The 24,818-nt window shown below is 38.8% G+C and overlaps 1 protein-coding gene and 1 long non-coding RNA gene across 11 annotated transcripts in view; one reads left to right on the forward strand and one right to left on the reverse strand.

The window, feature by feature from the left end:
• Positions 1-975: 975 nt before the first annotated feature.
• Positions 976-13,323, reverse strand: NUDT12 (nudix hydrolase 12). 7 transcript variants are annotated; one of them, XM_027671242.1, is made up of 7 exons: positions 13,242-13,323; positions 12,571-12,806; positions 8,491-9,080; positions 7,432-7,599; positions 5,466-5,579; positions 3,784-3,983; positions 976-2,172 (listed from the first exon to the last, which is right to left on the reverse strand). In XM_027671242.1, exons 2-7 carry the CDS (start codon positions 12,771-12,773, stop codon positions 2,062-2,064), a joined length of 1,386 nt encoding a protein of 461 aa, XP_027527043.1. In that variant the 5' UTR covers positions 12,774-12,806; positions 13,242-13,323; the 3' UTR covers positions 976-2,061. The 7 variants fall into 7 exon arrangements, with proteins under 7 accessions (XP_027527043.1, XP_027527048.1, XP_027527041.1 ...); XM_027671247.1 differs by having other exon boundaries at positions 976-2,176; positions 3,788-3,983; positions 12,571-12,781; positions 13,242-13,319; XM_027671240.1 differs by having other exon boundaries at positions 12,571-12,781; positions 13,242-13,319.
• Positions 13,306-24,818, forward strand: part of LOC113961160 — a 33,475-nt gene continuing 21,962 nt past the window's right edge. For 2 of the 4 annotated variants that reach the window (XR_003532219.1, XR_003532221.1), the window contains exons 1-3: positions 13,306-13,591; positions 22,786-22,940; positions 23,626-23,806. This is a non-coding gene — a long non-coding RNA (uncharacterized LOC113961160). Of the gene's footprint in view, positions 13,592-22,785; positions 22,941-23,622; positions 23,807-24,818 lie in introns of all 4 variants that reach the window. The other 2 variants (XR_003532220.1, XR_003532222.1) reach the window with 2 other exon arrangements.

The raw sequence follows: 24,818 nt of genomic DNA on the forward strand, positions 1-24,818 counted from the left end.
AGTTATTTCTCCAAGTTGCACTACTCTTTAGGAATATAAGAAAGTTTTAAAAGGTTCACAATAGAAGTATAAGAGGCCAAAGCAAGCAGTGTGCTGGGTCATTGCAAGTTTTGGTAGTTTACAATGTAGTGTTCTGATTGTTTGCATTGTTGTTTTTGCACTGTTTTCGTGACCTTCTTATATAGTTGAGAAGGGGGTGATGTAGGAGGTGTGTCTGAAATACAGGGGGACGTACTGGGGCAGTGATGCCCAAAAGAGCATGTGCCGAGACTATCAACCCTATTGGATAAGAAAGTCACGTGGCATTAAGGGATAAAAGGGCGCGCGAGATTCAAATAAACCTCTTTGATTTCACCACCTCCGAAGAGCGTAATGCATTTCTTTATTATATAAAGGCAAGCGGCCATGTGCCGCTACAGATTAATGCCACTGATAACATGCAGTCCTGCTGGTAAATGTAGCCCATGACAGCTTTTCACAATTCCCCTTCTCTGTAAAAGCAATTTTTAAGGCAAGCAGTGCATTGCTTTCTTCTCCCTTCCAGACCACTCAAGAGATAAGCTGGTTGTCTTTTGTACATAGAGCTGAAAGAATGGAGTAAATGAAGCAGTGTAATATGTCAAATGTTCCAAGTCTGTAAGAAATGCTTCTTGCTTTTAAGTTTGATATGTACTGCCTTACCAGAAAAATCCCCAAAACTGCTGAGTATAGTGTGGCACTGGATAGGAAAAAGAGAACAAATAGGATTTGTAGAACAGTTTTCCAGATTCCAGTGTGGCAGGAATTCTGAAACAAATATGACATCATTCGCTGCTTAAAAAAATGCAAACTACTCTGAGTAAACAAATCACCATATAATAGTAAGTTTGTATTTATCACTGTAATTGTATTTCCCTTGGGTCATTTGCATTTCTTTTTATATCACTGCAATGACTGCAGAATGACAGACCACAAACCATTTCATAATGCCATTAGTAATAAAAATAACATATTTTTATTTTGAAAATATTAAGTTAACATTCTTTTCAATAACTTGATAAATTAAGGCACAAATCTGAACTATAGCATTAAGTACACACAAGTAAATATTTTAATTCATGTAATGCTTTCCCAATCTTATACCTGCAGTTAATATACTTATTTCAAGTGGAAATTTCTTAATAGCAGTAACAATCTTAGCATCTCTACTTTCATAAAGAATTTTGTGCATATTTTGAGATGATATGTCTTATTTTTCCTCCTCCATTACTCTACAGTTCCATTTTTAATCATCAGAGAATGACATATCTCACTGCCTAGGGGCAGAAAGTACATTATTATCTTATAAAATACTAATATTTAGGCTTTTGGGGATGGCTTTCCAATACCTTTGTGAAATCAAAGCATTGTGTTATACCTTTAAATTCAGGCTGACATACAACTGGGTAAGTGCAGGTCAAATCAGAAGGGATGAATAAATGCTCTGCTTAGAGCATTAATGTAAATTAGGTTATTAATGTAAAAGATACCTAGTACCACATATTCACCATTTACATATGTTATTAGCTTAAAAATAACCATTGTTGGTGACACTTTCAGCACTGAATGCTGATTTTTGTGACAGGTGGAATTTAAAGAATGCAGAAAGACAAAAATAAAAAAGAAGCAATTAAGATAAAATAGGAGGATGTAAACACAGAATCCAAACAGCAGGCAAAGTCAGACATCCCTCTTTATAATGCTGTGACTCTTTCCAGTGGAGGAAGGACCAAATCAAACATTAAAAGTATAACAGTAAGAAACATACCAATTTGATTCTAGGACAAAAAAACAGCCTGTGCACAACGAGATACCAATTCTAACTATTTGTTGCTTGCTTGTTTGGGTAATTGTTGTCCATTTCTAATTCAGCTCTGAAAACACCTACAAATGATCCTTTAGCGCAGGAACCTAAGGAAGGGCTCAAAAAATCATATGGTTGCACATTTACTAGATAAACAATTCTAGTTTATTCCTAATTTAGTATTCAATAGGAGAAGTAACTTAAATCAATTATTTGATTATTTGATTATATTATTTGAACTAAAGATTAGCATTCATTCCAATCCAGTGTTTTATCAGCTGGTGTGCAATAGCTCGACTCGGTGGTACAAAGAATGAATGCTGGTTTCCTTTGATGAGAACTTCCACGACCTGCAATAAAACCAGATTTTTTTATCTTTAGAAGAAATTATTATAAACCATATAGAATCTAACACTGTATTAATGCAGAAATTGCTTTCCTATGATGATTCATCAGTCTACCATTACTATAGCTATTAAAGAGGCACTAACAGATTCCGCAAGACAGATGCAGAGAAAAACACACATTGTGTGAATTCTGTAATTTTTGAGCCCCAAAGGATACCTTCTTCCTAACAGAACTGAGGAGACTGACTGCTATTATACTATTTAAGGTTTTTGTGAAGTTTTTTTATGGTAAGGACCACAAGATGGTGCTCTACACTGTAGCATAAATACTTTTTTTTATTTTTACATGTAGTACCAAAGGAGATGTGTTTTCTTGGTTTTCTGTAGCAGTTACAAGCAACATGGGATTACGCTTTTACTACAGTTCATTTCTGAAGTACATTTATTTCCAGCTCTACCTGCCTGTGACTAGCTGCATTCAGAACTGATATTCAATTAAAATAACGCTCCCAGTGTTGACAGAAATACGCTGAGATTGTAGAAGACTAACTTTGCCTTGAAGTTGACTTACAATCACAACACTTGGAAATGCTAGGCAGAAGTCCATAGCTTTAGAGGTTTAGCTCCAAATTTGCCTGTGGGAAAACCTGTGAAGATTATGCTGTGTAAGCAATCTTTCCTTTTTCTAGTCATGAACTGAAATCTTTCTATGAAGGTCCTTTTTGCCTCTCTTTTATTTGACTGTGGGACCCCTGGTGGCCTAGTGGTTAGCATGCGGGACTCTCACCGCTGCGACCCAGGTTCGAATCCCAGTCCCCCGGGCAGATGGAGCTCGTTAGCCCTGTGAGGCCATCCATCTATGAGAAGATCACTCTAAACAAACCTACGTCCTGAGGACCTCACTGCCATTGTCCAAGCTCGCTTGGCCCCGGCAGATGAACCTTAGGATTAAAGGGTGGGCTCAGTTCAGCGCATGCTGTGTCTCACCTAAAAAATCCATTGCGCAGGCTGGAAAGGTAAAAGACCTTTCCCAAAATCTTCGTTCGCGAAGACTGGCCATTATTATTTATTTGACTGTATTTTAACTACTCAGGGAAGGTAAGTGTAGCACTTCCTATTAATGCATAGTAAACTGCATTCAATAGCAGAGTATTAAAATAGTACTGCATGGAAAAAGTTGTTCAAATTAACTAATTCCCAGAGTTCTCACCTTAACCTCCCCCTCCCAGCAAATCTGCTAACATGCTCATTTGGATAAACTCTCATGATGAATGCTATTAAATACTCCTTCTGCTAAAACAAAAAGCACAGGCTTGCTAAGGAAGTGGGTTAAAATAAGAGTAACTTGGGTAACTCCCAAAAGGGAAAGGTAAACAGCTAACTGGCAAAAATGTCATAAAAGGGGCTTGCAAGTGACTCAGACATTCCTGTGAATATTTGCCTTTCTCTGGTTGTATGTAATCTACAACCACAATATAATGGAACTGTAGTATGATAAAATGGATAGTAGACATGCTCGTTCAACTTGCTGGAAAAAAAGAAGTATCTGTTGTATGCCAGAACGAATACAGCCACAGACTAATCAATAGAAGAAGGAAATTAAATTAAACTTATCTGTTCTCTAGTGAACCAGCGGGCATCCTCTATTTCGTTCTTGTCAACTTTAATTTCTGTGGACACTGCCACAGTCAAGCAGCCAATCATTAGGGATGAGGGCATTGGCCATGGCTGACAAGAGACATACTGAACGTGGCCAACTTTGACTCCAGCCTCCTCTTCCACTTCTCTTCGAACGGCATCCTCTATTGTTTCGCCTAATCAGAAAGGGCAAAGAACAAGCAGCTGATGAAAATACTCCAAGCAACAATCACATCCTGTGCTTTGAACTGACTCCCAGGATTTGAAACTGCCCAAGGCAATCATCTATAAAGATCTAGTTCAGGGCACAGATTTCAAGCACAAGATACAGAAGTCTAGTAAGGTAAAACCAGATGCCAAAGCAAAATGGAACTTTGAAAATAAACTGTAATTAATTTCCTCGTCATAATATTTGTTTCCTGAATTGATAATTTATCCTACACACAAACAATTATTACCACAACTAAAATGTCAAAAATTGAGTAGGAAGTACATTATTCTTTTAATTACTCTTGAAATGCTGATCTGTTAATTTATAAATAGTGTTGTGTAAGTTTTTGGATTTTCAATATGATTGTGACAGCATGTACTGCAAGTTGAAACATCAACTAGTTGTAATGAATAGTAAGAAAATAGTGACTTAGAAGACTTGCTCACATTTCTGCATTGTATGCTTCACTTTGCCTGATTCATTCTTCACTGCCTTAACACATGGACAATACTGCAAACTTAAACTTCAATGGAAAGTTTTGCTTCCATATTCACAGAAAACTGCTAGATGTGTATGTGGAGTGTTGATGGTCACATCATATGCACATAGGTACTGTGTTGTAACCACTGATTACAGGTTCATTAAAGGAGACAGTCCACGCATGAGAGACAGAGGTCTTAGTTTAGTTATGTTCAGCTGATCAGAGTAGCTGATTTTATCACTGGCTACTCTTAAATTTCACTTTATATAGACTTGAATTCAGTATCAGAAAATAATCAGGCCAGCACAGGAAGGAAGGAGTGAAGAAATAAACACCTTGTCTTTTTTCAAATGATACCTGAATCAACTTATTCATGCTGTCACAGTATGTCCACCTGTACATGTTTACCGAATACAGTTATACACTTCCCAATATAAGAATGTTTTACAAATTGTTCTGTAAATACTAATAATTATAACTAATTCCAACTATTATGCTTAGCACTCAAGCAAAATATTTCTTTACTTTTCCTTTAAAATTATGTAATTTCTACTTATCTTCCATACAATAAATCAGGGCCTAAACATGTAAGCATATCCTTAACTTTATGTTAACCTTAAGTTACACTTTAACTCTTATTTTTTCTATGCTAAAATCCTTTGCAAACTATCACCAAACAAAGGGCCGTATAAGTGTTTTTAAATGTTTTTTTTCCACTTATACATGTGATTTAAGACTGCATGATAAGAAAAGAATTTGAACTTTTATTTACTCATGTTTCTTGTTGCTTTCTTTATAAATCAGCTGCTGCAAAGTACAGAATAAGTATATTTATTATAACAACTCATCTAACAGGAAACAAAACCATTAATTTAACATAACATGAAATATGTTTTTGTGTTATTGTAAGCATACAATGCTGTTATGTTACAAAAAATAATTGGTAAGGGAAAAGAAATTACTTACCAGGTTCTACAAATCCAGCAAGGCAGGTGAACATACCTGGGGGAAACCTCTTCTGCCTACCTAAAAGGCAGTGGTTCCCATCTGGATGGATGACTTGCATTATCACAACAGGATCTGTAAGGGACATGAAAGGAATATATTTCAACATTTGAGGGACTTAAAAGCAGGAATAAATTTCATCCTATTCAATACTAATGTAAAGATACATAAGATATCCTTAACTGGTTGAAATCATAATTGTGCACGTGCCCAGGGCAAGCAATTATTTTATTTTATTTTATTTAACTTTGGAGTTTTTCTCCCTGCAAGATATCTGTTTACTTTGTTTTGCAACATACATGCTTAGTAAAAGCGGTTTACTAACCAAGGCTTGAAATGCAGAACAGAAATTACCTGAAACCAAAGCCTGTTTGGTTACCAACAATCTGTTAAGAGTATCAGCAATACTAACCTAGCTAAGCACACAGCACACAGCAACAGTTTCTGCACAAACCCATTTATTGTCACCTCCTCTACACCCACAGAGGTCTGAAGAATGTACTTTTGACCGAATACCAAAGAAGAACCAGATACTCTAGCAACAATGCAAACACTGACTAAACTTTCCACCTTTGACTTTGTTTACTCTTTGCTATCAGCCTCTTCTGTGATGATGTACTTTTACCTACTTTCTCACTTCTGGTCATTGTATCTATCTTTTTCTTTCTAGCTTAGCATTTTCTTCCATTGGTATCATGAACCCTGTTGATTTGTGATATTGTCCCCTTTTTTATTGTTATCCAGCTTTTAAGTATTTCAGTGTTTTGGTTGTTTGTTTTGTTTTTTTTTTAATCTACCTCTATATTTTTTCTCTTGCTGTTGTTTTTCACATGGGTTTTTTTTGCCCAAAACACTAGTATATTCTCTGTATGAAAAGGTTTCCTTCAGCACAATAATTTTAAAGGTTGTTGTCCTGCTCAAAGTTATCTGCCACATGGCACAATACAGAATATGAAGTGTTGCTGTCTGAATACTACCTTGAGAGAAAGGCCTCGTTATTAGACGCAGGTTCATCAGCCTTTCCCATATAATCCCATTCTTTCTCTAAGTTTGTCATGCTAGAGACTGTAAAGAAACAGCCACTAAATATTTTAGCAAGCTTCACTAAAGTCTACAAGACAGAAGAATATGACAGAATTGATTGCTAAAAAAGATACATCTAGAGCATGTAAGAGGATATGGAATTCAGAAATACAACATATGCACAATATCCAGAACTACAACTGCAGAAGAGAGCACAAGACAGAAGAATGAAAGGTGACAAAAGTGTCACCAAATAATCCATAAAAAAAAGTAAGTTTTTTTTCCATCCTGTTTCCCCATCAATAACATAATACACGTCCTTTGCAACACATGAACAAAAGAAGATATGACGTAGAAGAGAATGACAGAGACAGGAAGACTGTCCATAAAGGCTTATATTCTTAGTAGAAATAGGCCTGGCAATTTGTGACTGATAATGAATAGTTTAAGCCAGTGATGACGGCTAATAGCATCCAAGTGGCACTACAGGAAAACAAGTATGTCAGAACTCTGATTCAGGGCCAAATTTGATACAGAGCTACTTCAAGCTCAGAGGGCTTGCAGAAGGTGAGAAAAAAATATGCAGGTGGGAAAAAAAAAGTAAAATGTGACCCTTTGTACTGTTAATATCTCATTTATGCTGCTGGAATTCCTAATTTATATTACTTTTTGCAATAACAACTGGTATTTTCCCAGCAATTCTGTGTTACAGACTACTGCAAAAAAGAGAAGTCTGAACTACTTAATCCTAAATACAGCTGAGACACACATCCTCTGGGGAGAAACCAGTATGTAAGAGCTGGAACAGAAGTGAGCAGCTGAAATAATTAGAAATAAATTGATTTACAGGTATATAATAATACAAACAAGCCACTTATGAGCAATTATTCTAAAATATTCTCACCAACTCTTGGATATGATGTGTTGTGAACTCCTTGGAGACTGGGACAATCTTCTTTTAAGCAATTTTTCTTGTAACCCCCTTCTTCAGTCTTGGTTGTACTCCCACATGTTGGGCAGAATCGGTAACGGTCGTGCCATGCTAGAACAGACCTAGCCTGGGCTACTACTCCTTTAAAAGGATACATTGAAAATTCACAAAATCAAATACTAATTCATGTGAGCTTTTAACAGAATAGAAGAAGCAAATAGTAAAGTTTTTAACATAAAAATCAAAGTAAGACTGTGGCTTGAATCATAATCTGCTACAAGAAAAGTTGAGCAATATGAGTTATGCAGACCTTTTTCTTTGCAGCACAGCTCACGCAATCGAACACAGTACCCTACAGCTACAGAACAATTTATACATTCGGAAACAAATTCATCTGGATCAATATACTCTGCTTGTCACAAAAGTTACTCTGTCTGGGTAAACTGCCAGAATTATGTATCACACCTTTTCCAGAGGACATTTTAGGGCAACTACAGGTATTAACATAATAATGCATTGTTCCCTTTAAACTTGAGGTGCAAGTCAAGCTTGTCCTTTATCCTTCTGTAAAAGCAAAACTGCTACAACAGCAGTTGTTAGCAGCATGTCCATAATAACACTCATTCACTTTGGTATCCTCACTTTTCAACACTTCCTTCTCAGATGAGTATTCAACACACTCTTATTGAAGATATAAATCTCATTTCTTGTAATGAAAACTCAGTAATTACAGACTTTTTCCTTCTTTTTAGAACATTTAGAACACTTAAATAGTACTATTTAAAAACGAAGATGATCAATAGGTTTTACAGACTAATATTCCCACTGCAGAAGTTAGCCCTTTGCAACAGCACATGTTTTTACATATAAAACTCTTAACAAAACCACTAACTGGCTTTTAAAATCAAAATATTTCTAAAGCCACTGAAAATACCCAATTCCTTTGCAGTGGTTTGTCCTTGCATTGTATCTCACTGAAACCTAAACCTTCTAATCACACATTTGGTACATGCTGCATTTCATGTATCTTACCAGCTTCTTTTTCAGGTAGCTGCAGCAGTGCTGGCATAGGTGGGTGAAGAAAGTAACAGTCCTCGTGTTTCTGTTTAAATTTCTCAGCAGAAGCAGAATCTATGCTAAGGGCAAACCAAGCAACTAACTCGTCTTCTTCATCTTCTTGCAGAACTCTCCCATTGCAAGCAGCTGCCAGGTTCTGATGAAGTTCAACTCCAAGAAAAATCAAGGTACACTCTTCAGTTTTGTTCAGGCACTGCTCCACATCCTTGTGGTACAGTCTGCAAAGCTTTACTTCTGGCTGCTGGGAACTATCTATTCCCCCACCCAAAGTAACTAGGGGACTTAGATTTGAGAAGAGGATGTATACTGTAGTTGGATGGCTTTGTTTTTTATTCAGCCACTTGGAATCTGTTCTTTTATCACTCCTTCTGTCTAAAAGTGTCATGCCAAAATAATTTTCATATTCTTTCACGTCACTTGAAAAAAAACTAGGCTTCTGATCACCCTTGACATTAGCCAACAAATTAGCTATGTGTTTGTACCCCCAAAATTTTGCGATGTCCAGAGCTGTCTGCCTTGATTTATTAATGATGGATCTGTCACACCTAAAAAACCAGAAAAGAACTGTGGTTACCAGGGTAAATATGTTTAGGAAGAGTCCTGGCGCTGTGTTATTCTTACTTACACCATATCTGATACCATTAAGGTGCAAGAACTTCTAGACACTCTGTCTATACTGGGGTACTCTTTATTTTAGCACATAATGCTAAATATTTAGCATTATGGTAATGAAAAGTAATTGTACGTCATTTTCTTTTGCTAAGGCCAGATTTCTCATTTTTGTTGATCCACTCCAGATTATTATTCACTGAGCTTCATGCAGTACTACAACAGCAATGGATTAATTAAAATCCCACACATTGTATCATAGGGAAAAAAAAAGGTCAAGATAGAACTTCGAAAGTCAGGCTACGGGTCTGTTCCTCACAACCAGTAACAAAAATGAAAAATAAAACATTTATAAAAGTTTAACAAGCATTACTTTCTAGTAGCTATTCAAATTAGCATTAAAACATTTACAATAAAATATTTTATTGAGATCACTTTGTTTGTTCAGCTGGAGGAGACTGAGGGGAGATCTCATTGCAGTCTACAACTTCCTCGTGAGGGGAAGTGGAGGGGCAGGCACCGATCTGTTCTCTCTGGTGAACAGGGCCTGAGAAAATGGCATGAAGCTGAGTCAGGGGGGTTTAAGTTAGATGTTAGGAAACCCAGAGGGTGGTTGGACACTGAACAGAGTCATCAGGGAAGTCGTCACAGCACCAAGCCTGAGTTGAAAACGTGTTTGGACAATGCTCTCGGGCACATGGTATGGTTCTTGGGGCGTCCTATGCAGGGCCAGGAGTTGATCCTTGTGGGTCCCTTCCAACTCAGGATATTGTATGCTTCTATAATTTACCATAAAATTATAATCAAGAATACAGCCCCTACTTAATGAGAAAAGTAGCACCATTACAACTGCGGTGCTGATCCCTGTAAGGATCTTTCTGTTACCTAAATGTCTGTAAAATGATACAGATGAGGAAACACTGCCTTGTGATATATATTTGAATATTAAATCCCAAAAGAAACCCAAACCTGAAACAGATTGGGTTTGATTGGGAAGTCAAAATAACACACTAATTTTTTGTCAATCTTAACTCAAATGCGTAAATAAAACAGAAATGTCACTATAAAGTACAAATTGTGGAATAGATCAGGGCCAAATTCATCATTTTTTAAAAACAGAAAATGCCAGTATAATAATGTTGCTGATACACAGGCAACTGTACCACAGGCAAGATCATTCTGAGATTTTAGTTTAACTTCAGTAGGTTTTGAGGGAATTTGGTATAGTTTAGAAAAGCACTCAAAATTTAATTTACAAAGTTTTTTGTGCTAAAGAAACTACTACTGCTCATTCATCTTTAAAGATAAGGTTTCCTTTAGGCAAAATGATGCTTATTTTCCTACTTAATTTCCTCTCTCTCAGTTAACTGAATTTTGTTCTGATTTGTCTTCCCCCTTCTATCTGCTCAGGTATGTGCAGACTGTGATTAGATTGTTCTTCAGTGTCCACTGATCAGGATGTTCAACAGCGACCTGAACTCTTTGAACTACCAAGATCTTTTTTTCCAGTCTGCAAACATTTCCTGTAGCTTTTCTTAAACATGGACAAACACAGGTACATCAGGCAGCTCAATGGAGGTGATTGTGCTTCTCTGCTCTTTGCTGGTGTGGCCTCACATGAAGTACTCTGTCCACTTTCAGGCACCACAACATAAGAAGGATCTAACGCTTATTAGAGTGTGTTTGAAGTAAGGCCATGAAGTTGATGAAGAGTCTAGAGGAGAAGCTTGTTCAACCTAGAAAAGAGGAGATCGAGGGAGACCTCACCCTGGTCTGCAGCTTCCTCACGAGGGGAAGAGGAAGGGCAGGCAGTGATCTCTTGTCTCTGGTGACCAGTGACAGGACCCGAGGGAATGGGCTCAAGTTGTGTCAGGAAAGGTTTAGGTTGGATATCAGGTAAAGATTCTTCACCCAGAGGGTAGCTGGACTCTGAAAAAGGCTCCCCAAGGAAGTGGCTAAGCCTGACAGAGTTCAAGAAGCATTTGGACAATGTTCTCAGGCACATGGTGTGATTCCTGGGTTGTCCTATGCAGGGCCAGGAGTTGGACTTTGATGATCCTTGAGGGTCCCTTCCAACTCAGCATATTCTGTGATTCTACAATTCTATGATAAAATTCTATGATGGGCTTTCCAGGATTATTCTCTGTAATGTTATGAAATATTACTTTCACAGACATTCATGCCTATATAACCAGCAATTTTATTTGTCAAAATAATTATTATGACTAAGTGTTAACTAAAACAAGACCAACGAGGCCACAGCACCACCTCAGGAACTATACTCAATTGCCTAAGAGAACAACCCTGAGAAGAGCATTTAAAAGTGACATTCACTTTTTTTACAGTAAGCATAGCTTAAAAAACTGTTATCCTATTTACCAGGTGGTAAATTCCCCCAAATCCCAGAATATTCCTCAGAACACAAAATCTGGCACCAAGATATTCCTCTACACACTGGAATGTACTGATTCCAGTATAAACTACTGGTTCATCTAATGCTTCATGCTGAGCTTCAGCAGAGGCGACAGGACTTGGGTAAGACTGAAAAAAACAAGAAAAAAGGGTGGCATGATGACTGGAGGCTGTGGAATGCTTTGCCTGAAGTTACTCATAACTACAGAATGAACTAAACTTGCTTGGTTGTGTAATTAGGAGTGCAGAAAGGAACCACATTAATCAAACAGGCTTGATTAATGTAGAGCTCAGATGAATCACATCTGACTCTAACCCTTCATTTTGAGATGAATTTTCTTTGGAGTCTCAAGAAGAACATTGAAGCACTCTTTGCATCTTTGAGTGTCTTGAAACACAAGAACTACAACAGATGAGTACAAAATAGCAAGTTTTTGACAAGCAATGAAAATGCTTGGTGTCGTACCAACTTAAGAAAGTAACAATGACATGTCAAGCAAGAAGGAGAATGTGTACTGTATAAACGCTAAGATACAACTAAAATTTAGCAACTGGTAACTTTGGTAAAGGTGTGTCTGTCATGTCTGACTTAAGAACCAGTATGTTAACAAAAATTCTGCACAATAACATAGATGTAAGTGGATTACAAATAAAGTTTAGAGAAAAAATCTAAATGGAACAATCAAACACACCAAATTTATATTCAGTATAGTGGTTGGAATGGGATGCAAAGTTTGTTCTATTCTGTTGGCCTCTGAGAGGAGTGATACCTTAGAAGATCAAAAGAATAATTTTAGAGATGCTCATAACTTTTAGAGTTTCTTAGCAAATATGGAAAGCATCATGCAACAGCAGAATCCAGTCATAGACCGACACAGAGTACACTTTCCTGAGTTTTAACCATGAAAATTCTGCCACTATCCATCAGTAAACTTACTTTTCTGAGATAAAATTGAAACAGGCAAAAAGGGATGCAAATTAGAGCTCTTGAATGGGGTCTATTAAGCCGCTTACCCTTGTTCAAGAAGTACCCGCACAACCTCGAGGTGTCCATTCCTGGCACCGAACATCAGGGCTGTCCAGCCATTCCCTGCAGCTGCGTTGACAAGTGATGGGGAACGACTGAGCAGTGCTTTCAGTCTGGTTGCATCTCCCACGGCAGCAGAGTTGTGCAGCTGAGAAATCATGTCCTGGCGGAGGTTCTTAAAGTCTGTCATTGTGTCAACTAAAAATGCCGGAGAATATACTCACTGTTACTAAAAGGATTTAAGTAAAAGAATTACTGCTGTACAGACCACCCATATTATCACAAAAAAATACTGACACAACAGTCAAATTCTTGTCATTAGTGTAAACAGTGTTATTCCAAAACAAATCTCCTAATACAGTGAAATTTACCTCAACAATCAAAATCAGTTCTAAAGAGGCTTAAGGGAAAGGAAAATTTCTCCACGAAAATGAAGCTGCTTTAAAAGTGGAAAACATGTTGTTTCTCGACCGAACACGCACAAATACACACGTAAACACACGCACCCACTGCTGCTGCGACAAGCAGCGACAGCTTCCATTCCCTCAGCGCCCGCTCCACGCCGTTCCCAACGAAACGGACCTGCCACCGCCACCGCCTCCTCCACCCGACCCTGAGTGGCCCCGCGGCCTCCCGGCCCCACAGCGGGGCCCGTTACCGTGAGGCCTCCGCGGGCTCCGACCGCGGCTCCACCGCCCTAGGGCTGCGTCTTGCAGCCGCCCCACCCCGCCGAGCCCGGCGGCGCTGCGGGGAAAGCACCGCCCTGTACGGGGCCGAGTCGTGGGCTGACGCTGGGGCTGAGCTGGGTTTAACGTGAGACAGGGCCTGAGGCGGGAGCGCCCGGGTGTTGCGGCGGCCGCAGGCCTTGGCTGGTGCCGTGTTCCCGCGGGGGAATCGCCAACCGCTCCCTCGGCGTTAAAGGGCAAACAGCCATTTTGTCTGCTGGACAGGGATGTCGTAGGGAAGCGGTCGGGCTGATTTTTTGGCATTGTTTCGTAGCAGGAGAATGTAGGTGGCAGTAGGTTGCGCAAGTCCTTGTGAGAGCAGTGGAGCGAATGAGATATGGCAGGGGAGAGGAGTTAGGAGGGAAATCGAAACGATGTAATGAGCCAGGAGGTAGTTTCATGATCAGTGTGTCCTGTCAACCTTAGAAAAGCATGGGAAAACCAAGGCTATACCAGTCCTATAAAAATGAACATGGGACTGTTGTTCCAGTGCGTTTGCACCTGGAGAGTACTTAAAAAAAACAAAACCAACCAACCAAAGGGTATTTTTTGAAAAGTGAAACTGTCACACTGAACAGCAAAATCCTGCAAAACAAGTTGAAGTTATTCCAGTCAGTTAAGGCTGGAATACAAAGGTTAAGCTAAATCCAGTTCTCCCATCAGTATTACATTCTCAGATTTGCCACTTGAGTTTGTATGAAACATGAAAAACTAACCCATAAAAATAGTTGTTTAATGTTTTATTTAAAAAATATTCACTATTGTTTTCAAATAATGACATGATTGCTCAATACCTTGTTTTTAAATGCAGCTCTCAAAAGGTTTGAGTCCATCAAGTTTGGAGCAGTAGCTCGATATATATATACACACACATATATTAAAAAATATGTATCTCTATATAATACCTATATAACCTATTGCCCAAGGGCAGTGTCATTTTTGAATCATGAGGAGTATTGCAGAAGACTAGTAATGTATAATCAGGAATATATAATAAAGCATTTCTTTTCTTGCTTATGGGAGGGTACATTCTCCGTGTCCTGACATCGTGTTAGCAGTTCCCACCTTGCATGAATTTAAGTACCTTTGGTGGAATTTGCGCTATCTCCCAGTACATCCTTGCAAAAACAACTTAGTACCCCTTGTTTTAAATATCAGCAACTATAATAAATTGAATGGGAATTTTAAAGGATTGTAACATACCAACTAGTGAGTTTGAAAATGTTATTATTTTATTAGTTATTTTGCTGGATAAAATGTTAGAAATTCTTGTGAATATATGGAACTCTATTTAATCACTGAGATGAATTTTCTAAGAGCAATTTAATGTTTCTTTAGAATTAAAATATGCAATTGTAACTTGCTTTAAAAGCTGTTTTTTTCCTTTGGTGTATTCAAGATCTAAGTAAAGCTTACTGAGAAAGCCTGAGTGGTGCTGAACTTGGCTGTGCCATACTTCTTGAATTTTGTAGTAAATAAAGCCTGTACTAGCCAGTATTTATTTGACTTGACTAAGTGTGTTAGCTCTTTAGTAGTGGGAAACATCGTTGAAAGTTGTATTTGTAAGGCTTCAGGAGTCTCGGTGAGGTTGCCAGTGTGAGAATGGAAATGGAAGATGCTCCACTAATTTACTCTGATCCTGAAAGAGGCTCTGGTGGCTCCGTATTGATAGTGACTAATGACAGACTTTTCAAAATGCCTGCTGATTACTGCAGACAACAGTCAGGGAATAATATCTGAATGCCCTGATGCCCTATTCATGTTGTGCTGCAGCCTTTAGAAAAAAATTGCATGTGCTGTAAAGAATGTACCTAAATGCCATTGGGAGCACTGCAGTGTGTAGACATAACAAGAGTTGGAGTGCCTGCAAGAAGCGAGACAACAGTGCTCCTGTCTGGTCCGAGGTACCTTTTAAATCTCTTTATTTGAGTTGATAAACTGTGCTGAGGGAACTATATGAAAAATAACTCTCAGTTATTTAGGTTAATAGATTTATTAAAAATAATAATGTAAAATTAATTATTTTATGTTTATGTTATATAGATTTGTTAGAGAATCTGGATTGATCCCATTTTGGTGTTGGGTTTAGATTACACTCAAGAATAATCTATTTTAATGCTTTTTAGATTCAGTAAACAGTAACAATATCATAGAAGGTTTGCTAGTTCTTCATTTGGGCTTGTACTTCATTCTTACCTCTTAATTTCACCATGTTTTATGAAGGCTCTGTTTTTCAAAGAATTGACATGCTGGGTGAAGTTTAAAAGGCAGCTCTGATTTAAGTTGCTCATGGGAAAGGGAATGAAGCAAGACAGTGGATGTGTGAAAGGAATGTGTTGTCAAATAGTTTATGTACGATGCATTATACTAGATTAGGCTTTTCACACATCTTAGTTTCAAAAAAAAAAAAGTGCATATATGGCTTGTCTTAGGTAGGCAAAGCTGTTAATAGGGCAAGCAGAAATCAATATTATCTAACAAGGTTTCTTGAATTGGCACTGCAGCATTCTGTCATAATATCCTTAGGAGTTTTCAACCAGGGCTTTGGGACAATCTAACTTGTGTTTTTCCCAAGTATTTCCCTGATGAATTTCCAAGCAGTTCTCCTGGAGAAATGATTGGGCAAATGCTAAAAGGCCTGATCTAGATTCCATTGGTATAAATATGAGTCTCTTGGTACTGAAGAAGTGGAACCATTTGGTGGGAGTTTTGACTTTCTTGTTAGGAAAGAGCTGTAGTGAAGCTGTATGATAGTAATTATTATGAAAAAAATAAATCCATTTGCAAGTATTAGTTAATTTCAGTGTAAACCCCCAAAATACTATTAAATGGTTTTAATAGTAATTCTGGACCTCAGCTGTCCATCTAGAAAAGAGGGAAAATAAAAGTTCTTTCAACTCAAAAGGCTTTCAGTCAGCTGAACAGGAAGTCTCTTTCAGCTGTGGATTGTACTGCAATATATGCTGTGCCTGATAAGAAAAAAGGAATGTAGCAACATCAATCTGCTCAGAATGTGTTCCTGAAAAGTGGATGGTTTGTGATATGAAGGTTGGTTAGTGAAGCGTATATTCTCCAAACAATGTGTGGGTGGGAGGTGAGGAGTGCAGAAACTTAATAAATGTGCATGAGTTAATTTTGCAGGGATAGTATGCACAGCATGGAGAAGTGGAAGGCAGAAGCAGGATCATCAGGACTCAGCTCGGGAGGTGTTGGCTTTTCAGCAAGTGGCTTATCAGAAGGGATCACTGCTCTGGAAGGCCCCAGGTGCTTCCTCTGTGAGATTGAATGCTTGACCAGTGCCCTATTTTCCTCTTCTTCACCTTGCTTAACTTGCTTAATCTTGATTCACTGAAGAAGGATGAAGGCAATAAAAATTTAACTGTTCAAGGATTTAGCCCAACGTGTAACCCAAAGAGCCAACATTTACAGTGTAGTAATCTGCTGGAGTCCTCCCAGCCTGATAGACTATATCAAGGCTACATAGATAAGAAGAGTGGGGATGAGTGGTTGGGTAGGGGTAAGATTATAGTATGCGCTTTGTGGCTGATGGAGATTTTTCTAGTTTTCTGCAAATTATTCTTGTGTTTTCAGTTTTCTCCATATTCTAATTTGGTTCCGTTTGTTAAGCACTTGTATTTAACTGATTGCTTATGAATGTGACAGCATGGCTCCCTAAGTTCTAGACAGGTTAATTTAGTTTCTCAAGTTTCTCAGGTGAGGGCTGAGTTGGTGTTTGAATTGTTTAATAAGGTTTGATTGGTAAAAGTGGTTTTAATAATCTGTCAGTGTCTGGCCTACAAATACTTCCTCATGATCAATGAAATCATATTTGCAGCAAATTTGAGTTGAAATAGCTCTTACTCTCCCTATTCTGCAGACTGCTAGCTGAGGCCCAGAGTTAATATTAAAAACATCTAATAATATATTTTTTATTTTTAAACAGAAATTAGCTGATACCTGCTAGTGATTTTCTTTTAAAATTATAATTACCTTCATGCAGCTTGTTTTGAATTCAAAGGATGATTTCCCTTAAATTAAGGGAAAGTTTAAAACTAGGAAGCTAGTTTTACTGCTTTTGAAAAAAAGAGGCTTTTTACATATTCATGGAAAATGGTAGATCCAGTACAGGGATAAATATTGAAATTTCCAAAGCAGGTTTCATAAGAGTGTTCCTTTTCTGGGTTAATTCTTTGCCTTGATAATATCCACTGTCTGACTATGTAATACATGAGGTAGGAAACATGCAAATTTTTTTTAACTTTAAAAAAAAAAGACCTTGTTTCCAGAGCACAGAGGATCTACCTGCACTGTAACAAAAATACTATTGTGAGAAAATAGTATGTGATGATGTCATAGGAGACCTGCTATAATCTATATGGGTTAAAATGGCATTAATTATGACACTTTCTAATTTTGGTGTTTTACTTTGCAATATTCAAGATCTGTTTATGAGGTTTTGGTTTCTTTTAATTTGGTTTTTTGTGTCTATTTGTGAAACTTTTCAAGTTCAGCTTAATCTTTCTTTGGAGGAGTAGAAAAGAAGTAGTTTGCATTTTCAGCAGTAGAAAGAGCCACCAGAAGGATTTTTGCTGACTCTGCTAGTGATGTAAGTGGAGATGATCCTTGAATGGAGTGATAGCAGAAAGAAGGGAAACACGGTGTTGTCACTGAGTGCTCCCTGTAGACAGGGAAGTAGATTGGTTCATTTTTGGGAGAGCAGTCTGCAACAGCAGCTGGATTTGTGAATAAGCACTGTGACTGGAGGGGCCCCTTCTGCTCCAGTAGTTTATGCTGGGATCCCCAAAGTCACTCCAGTTCTCTGGTACCACAGCCCAGGAGCACCCACATCCTCGGTCTGACTCCCATGGCTGGCACCACATTCCATTCACACACACACACACACATGCAAGACCTCCCCAGTACCTGGCACTGAGTCCTTGCAGCACACACATGCACAAGACAGTGAGATTGTGCAGAGCAGAAGGCGAGAGAAGTTTTAATAAGAAGATATAAGAAGGTAAGACAGACTGTGGCCATCAGGAACAGGGCTCAGCCAGACGAGTGTACTGACCTACCTGATTTTACAGGCAACTGGACCCCTTTTTACCCTTTCTGTCTGCTTTGTCTCTGTTCCTTCCTGCTCTGCCTTTCCCTGCTTGCCCCTCCACAGCTTTGTAGATTCCCTCACCCCACACAATTCAGGGCCCCTGAGTTTGCAGACTGACCAGTTGCAAACTGGTGAGTTTTCCTTGGAGTGGCGGCTGTAGATGCTTGGTAGCCCAGCCACTGTTGTGACTGGCAGGGTTTGTTTCTTGTTATTGTCTCCATGTTTGCTTTGTCAGGTGTGTGTCTTAGTATATTTTGCTTCCTGGCTTACCACTGTTCCCTTGGCTTGCCAGTCAAGTTCCAAATCAAGATAATCTTACTGAAATAAACATTCCTGCACTTTCACATGCCCGCATAAGTTAGTGTGGCTGACCAGGTTTGGTTCTCATCACTGCCTCCCTTATCATTTGGTGATCGAGTTTGTGGCCCTGTATGTTCTTGTGTATGGCTCACCCCACAGAAAATGGTTCTTTACCAAATACCCTTAAAAATACTGACATTCATTTCCACATACCCTTACTGTAGCCGTCATGGAACATTTTGTATCTGCCAGCTTAAACTCTTTGTCCTTCTCTTGGATCTGCTTGTGTCTGCAGTGTTGATTCCCACCACAAATTTCTTGCTCATTATACTGCTTTCCTCTTTCTCACTATTGTTCATCTTACCCAGCTTTTTCCATAATTTTGTCCCACCCAATCACTGTTAAGCCTTCAATGTAGTTACTTAAATTGCTACATCCTGCCTGTTGACATCCAGTTGTCATTTTCTATTCTTTTATTTTTCTCAGATAGTTTGTCTTGTTTTCAGGCTGGTACTTGCTCAGTTTGTTTAATCCAAGATCTCTATCACATCTTTGGTAGTGATTAAAACATATCTAATGGTGTTAATGAATGCAAGAACTCTTCTTCAGACCTGCTTTCAATAATTTGCAGAATATGTTAGTGGTAGCATTGGTAGTTATTAACAATGACTTTTTCTAACAAAGGGTTTTAAAAAAACCCCATTTTTTTCTTTCAACATTATTAACTTCTAGCATTTGCAGCATTCTCTAGCAAGGACCTCCGCAGCTTAACTTCAAATAGTTTGGAAAAAAGCACTTTTTTCTTGTGGTGGTGTTTTTGCTTTGGACCTGCCATCTAGTATTCTGTTCTGATTCTTACCATGTTGGAAGAGCATGAACAGTCATTTCTCATTTATCTATTTCATGTCATTCATAGTACAACTCTGTCACATTCTCCTCTGTCTTTTCTCCAAAAGAAACAGTTGAACCTAGGTGTTACCATCACTGTATGACTGCTGATTCTACTCTTTTCTTAACAGGTGTAATTTATATACCCATACTGTTTTAACATTGCCCATGTCCTTGTTCTGTCAACCCAGTCCCTAGCATAGTGGCTAGAAGAAAGAACTTCCCTAAAAAGTATGTGGTAGGTTGGCTTTGACTGGACACCAAGTGCCCACCAAAGTCACTTTGTCCCTCCCCTCCTCATCTGGACAGGGGAGAGAAAATATAATGAAATGCATATGCGGTGAGATAAAGATAGGGACAGATCACTCTCCAGTTACTGTCATGGGTAAAACAGACTTGACTTGGAGAAATTGGCTTCATTCATAACCAATCAAACCAGAGTAGGATAATGAGGTAAAGCCAAATCTTAAAAATAACTCCCCCACCTTCTTCCTGGGTAACTTTATTCCTGATTTTTTACTTCCTCTGCCTAGCAGTGCAGTAGGACAGGAATGAGGGTTATGGTCTCTGCTGATGCATCTTCCTCAGGGGAGGGACTCTTTCCCGTGCTTTAGTGTAGGCGAACACCAGGACTATGAGGCTTGGAAAGAGCAGCTTTAGACACAGGTCCGCTGCAGCGGCAGCTTCCGGGATCGAGCAAAGCAGAAAAACAACAGCTACTTGCATTATTTATTGTACGGGTTCCCCCCCTGAGCTGTGTATTTTTCCCGACCCATGTGGCCCCCCCACTCTGAGCCACGTTGTCTCCCCTCCCCAATCACGGACTCCTCCCCTGCACAAGCAGGAGAGGCTGTCTCACCCACGTCTCTCCAAGTCCCTGTTTCTGTTACTGGAATGCGGTCCTCCTGTATCTCCCATTGGTCAGTGGGGCTCTCAAGCCACTCCCTTCCCCCCGTACCTTGACCCAATCACAACCCTTCTTCTTGCCCTCCCCCCGAGCCCATATAAACCACGGGAGTTTTGGATTAGAGGTCTTTTTGCCACGGAACACCGAGTGGAACTGGTTCACTCTCTCCTCCTGCCTAAGGGGGACTACATGACTGATTTCCTCTCCGGGAAACCCAGTGGAGAGTCTGCACTCAGATCCGTTACTTTAATTTGGGGTCTCTCCCATGGGAGACCTCCTCGTACTTCTCCAATATGGGTCTTTCCCACAGGCTGCAGTTCTTCATGAACTGCTCCAACATGGGTCCCTTCCATGGGCTGCAGTCCTTCAGGAATGTGCACTGCTCCTGCCTGGGTCTCCCAAGGGGTCAAAGTGCTGCCAACAAACCTACTCCAGTGTGGGCTTCTGTCTTCATGGGGCCACAGGTCCTGACAGGAGCCTGCTCCAGCACAGACTTCCCACAAGGTCACAGATTCCTTCAGGCATCCACCTGCTTAGACGTAGGATCCTCCTAGGGTGCAGGTGGATCTCTGCTCCACTATGGACCTCCATGGGCTGTAGGGGCACAGCTGCCTCACTAGGAACTGCAGGGGAATCTCTGCTCGGGAACCTGGAGCACCTCCTCTCCCTCCTTCTTCACTGACCTTGGTGTTCTACAGAACTGCTTCTTTCACATACTCCTCTCTCTGGCTGCAATTGCTGTTGTGCAGTAACTTTTTTACCTTCCTGAATCTGTTGTCCCAGATGCACCACTACCATCGCTGATGGGCTTGGCCTTGGTCGGTGATGGGTCTGTCCTGGAGCCGGCTGGTACTGCCTTTCTTGGACAGTTTCTGGCAGCTTCTCACAGATGTTGCTCCTGTAGCCCCCCCACTACTAAAACCTTGCCATGGAAATCAAATAGAACAGAAAGAAGTCCTCAATTTGATTCTTGAAATCTGCCGCAAAAGTTTATCAGTGCTTTTTATCCCACTGTCCTTTTTGTAACATCTTTTTTTGTTTCAAAAATTTTAGTGATGATCTTTTTCGTGGAATTCAGCCTTTAAGACCAGTCACTGGAAAGGAAGATTTTCCTTCCAACTCAGTATTCTTAGGAGCAGTATAAGCCAACCATGGGGATAGCATGGCTTGCCTACTACTCCTACTACAAATTTAGTAGTAGATTTAGGGCCGTGTTATATGTTTAAATATATAAGCATATAATTAAATAAATTACTACACCCCCCCCACATATACATATATACATATATAAACTTACAAAACTAAAGTACATACATGTACCAAGTTTGAAATTCAGAAATAAAATTATTCTTCAGTTTGTCTGCATTTTTATCCATGTAGAAACCTAGACTAGTACCAAACACAGTTGCAAAGGAAACATAACAGTCTCTGTTTCATTGAATAATGGTCCTCTCAGATTAAATACCTAGCATTCTTTTGCTACTGTAGAGTTGCAGACCTTACTTAAATAATAAAGTCCCACGACATTTTAGTAGGTCTACTTTCTAAAGAGTAGTAGAACCTATTTCTTTAATATGTCATGAATTTCCTTGCTAGTTTTGTTGGCTTAAAAAATAAACATGATTTTAATAAATTTGTGATTAGTTGATTTACTCTTTATTTTTATTCTGTGAAAACCTCTTATCGGTGGAGAGGCACAGACAGATTACTCACAGACCAGTATGATTGGCAAAATGTCGGCTTTATTAGAAGAAAGACACTTTATATACTGTATATTACGCTCAGATGCGTGATTCTTCTTCACACAGCATTGGATACGTAAGGAAAACATACTTTGTTGTCCACTGCTAATTGGACCACAACAGGTGTCCATATGAGCTGAGGGCACACGTTCACCCTCCTGAAACTCCACCTTAAATTTGGCAGGGAGCCTCCTTTGTCCTAACTTCAACGCCTGTAGCCATATTTGCTACGTAGTTGCTTTTTACTGTCTGCACCCAGCCACGCCAAGGCAAGGCTCACAGAGATGCAATAGAAGTTGTTCACGCACAATCTCTATTCTCCCAACAACCTCTTAAGAAACACATACAGGATCCTAAGCAAACACTTCCAAAGCAGCAGACAGAAAATCTTGATTCTTTATTGTGGTTATTCTGTGTGTTTAGAAAAGCATGAGAATAAGGCAATTATACATCTATTGCCAGCAGAAACTGAAACAGTGAGTGTGTTTAAAATAGTTAAAAAAATCAATGTTGATTATATCTCTTTCTTATAGGCTAAGTGAAATTAGCTGTACAAAATTCGTGTTTTAAAGCTATTGAGCAAGAAACAAAATTAACATCAACAGCAGGTGGCAGTGCTAGCAAGAGCAGTGGTTCTGATATGAGTTGTTGGCTCGTGGTTTGTGTAGTTTCAGCTCTTCCGCAAAAGGTGAGTTAAAATCAGCGATGGCTTGTGATTATGGGGTGCATAATAATGAGATATTGGTCAAATTGAAACAAGAGGTTTCTCCTGCTGAAAATGTGAAGTGGAAGGTTTTGTGAAGTTATTTTCATAAGGAGGGTTGTATTTTGTTATATAAAATAGCAAGCTTATTCTGTGCTTCATTTTAGATGGAATTGTAAATGATTGTATAAAGTTTGTATAAGAATAAATACAGAAAAAGAACAAAAGTAAAAGCTGATAAAGTAAGTATGATTATAAAATTTCAGATGTCATAGTCCCTGGTAGTTCTGGTACCATTGTCACAGATTTGTTATATCTTTGCTAATGCAAAGCTCTTTGTCAAAGATCATGAATCTGTTGATGTTTTAGAGGGCATTTAAAAAAGCATTACTGATGCAGTTTTTATTAAAGACCATATTTTGGCATCTTCTCATATTGTCATGCTAAAATACATTTATGCATTTCATTACAGAACAAATTGCTAAGCTTATCAATTTTTTACTTAATTGACCTTAGTGCAATTTACTGCTATTTATGACAGCTTAAACTTCTGCCGAGGTTTAGCATCTTGTAAGGAGATAACATAGAGATGACATTGCTGAGATTCAGTGTGCTTGTGTTTCTTCTGTTGGTTAAGAAAAGGTTTTAAGCCTAAAAATCATTCCAGCAGTACAGAGTGCCAGGATCCTGTGTGCAGAGAGGACAAGACCAGCTCCCACTGATAACTGACCCCTGGAATACCCCTTAGGCGTTGTTGTGAGGTTCAGGTAGAAGCCTGCTGTATGTTGGTGAAGTTCACCCACTGTGCTTCTTAGAAGAGAAAATTAGTGAAATTGGTAAAAAAATCAAAGGTAAGATGAAAGGAGCTTAAAATGTTATCTTCAGAAGTCACAGGACATTTTGTGGCACCGGTGAAGTCTGTGTATGTTAACAAGCCTTTTTGAGTGTAGTATCATTGTAAGGAGAATTAAACCATGTTGTTTCTGGTATGTCTAATCATGACTTCCCAACCCTCTCAACTCTGTGGACCACTGTCTGCCTTAATTACGCCTTATCTAGTAAGATGAAGAGGGTTGAAGAAGTTCAGAAGAAAGATGTAATACAAGAGCATCGTGTCTAAAAGTGGTCTTCCAACGTTATCATAAGGTGTCAGCTGATCCTTAATATTCTGCTTTCAATTCATATTGTCAAAGTTTTCAGTAGATGGCAGATTAATATGGTTAACCAGAAGTTTAAGGGGCTCTAATGGTTACATCATTTAGAGAAGAATTAAAAAGATGTTAATGAAGTGTCTTACAGATGGTCAGGTTTTCACTAAAACTTTACCCACAGAAATCTAGGACTTTATCAACTCTGGCCTTTAGTAATCTATGTATTAAAGCACAGCTCTTTTCAAATCACTGTAATGAATTATTTCTGCTCATTTAAAACAGGGCTGCTTTCTTTGGATTTTTTGTATCGAATTTGCATTGCAGGTAGAGCATCTTTTGCATATAATTAAATCTATATTTGTTGTCTGCTCACTGAGTTGAAACTGAGTTTAAAAGGCAGAAATACAAGTTAAAAGCGTACAAATCTGTTACTTTTTTTTTTAAGAGATAGAGATACTCTTTTCACACATGAAATATAGCAAGTGAGAAAGCAGGGTATGCTGTGTTTTGATTCAGGCTATTTCAGTTGTTTTAACTAAATATCTGAAAAAATTATTTTGGCTTTAAGGAATTTCAGAGTTTCCACAGAAATACTAAACTTGCTTTTACCCATTTCTGTAGTGGTGTTTTTGACCAGGCAAAGAGTGTGCCTGTATGGCCTGCTAGGTATCCTCGAGCTTTTAAAATAGCTTTAGCAAACTTTTATTTGCAG

Source organism: Neopelma chrysocephalum, unplaced genomic scaffold (assembly GCF_003984885.1).
Source record: "Neopelma chrysocephalum unplaced genomic scaffold, ASM398488v2 Primary Assembly neopelma1_97065, whole genome shotgun sequence".
Lineage (NCBI taxonomy): Eukaryota > Metazoa > Chordata > Aves > Passeriformes > Pipridae > Neopelma > Neopelma chrysocephalum.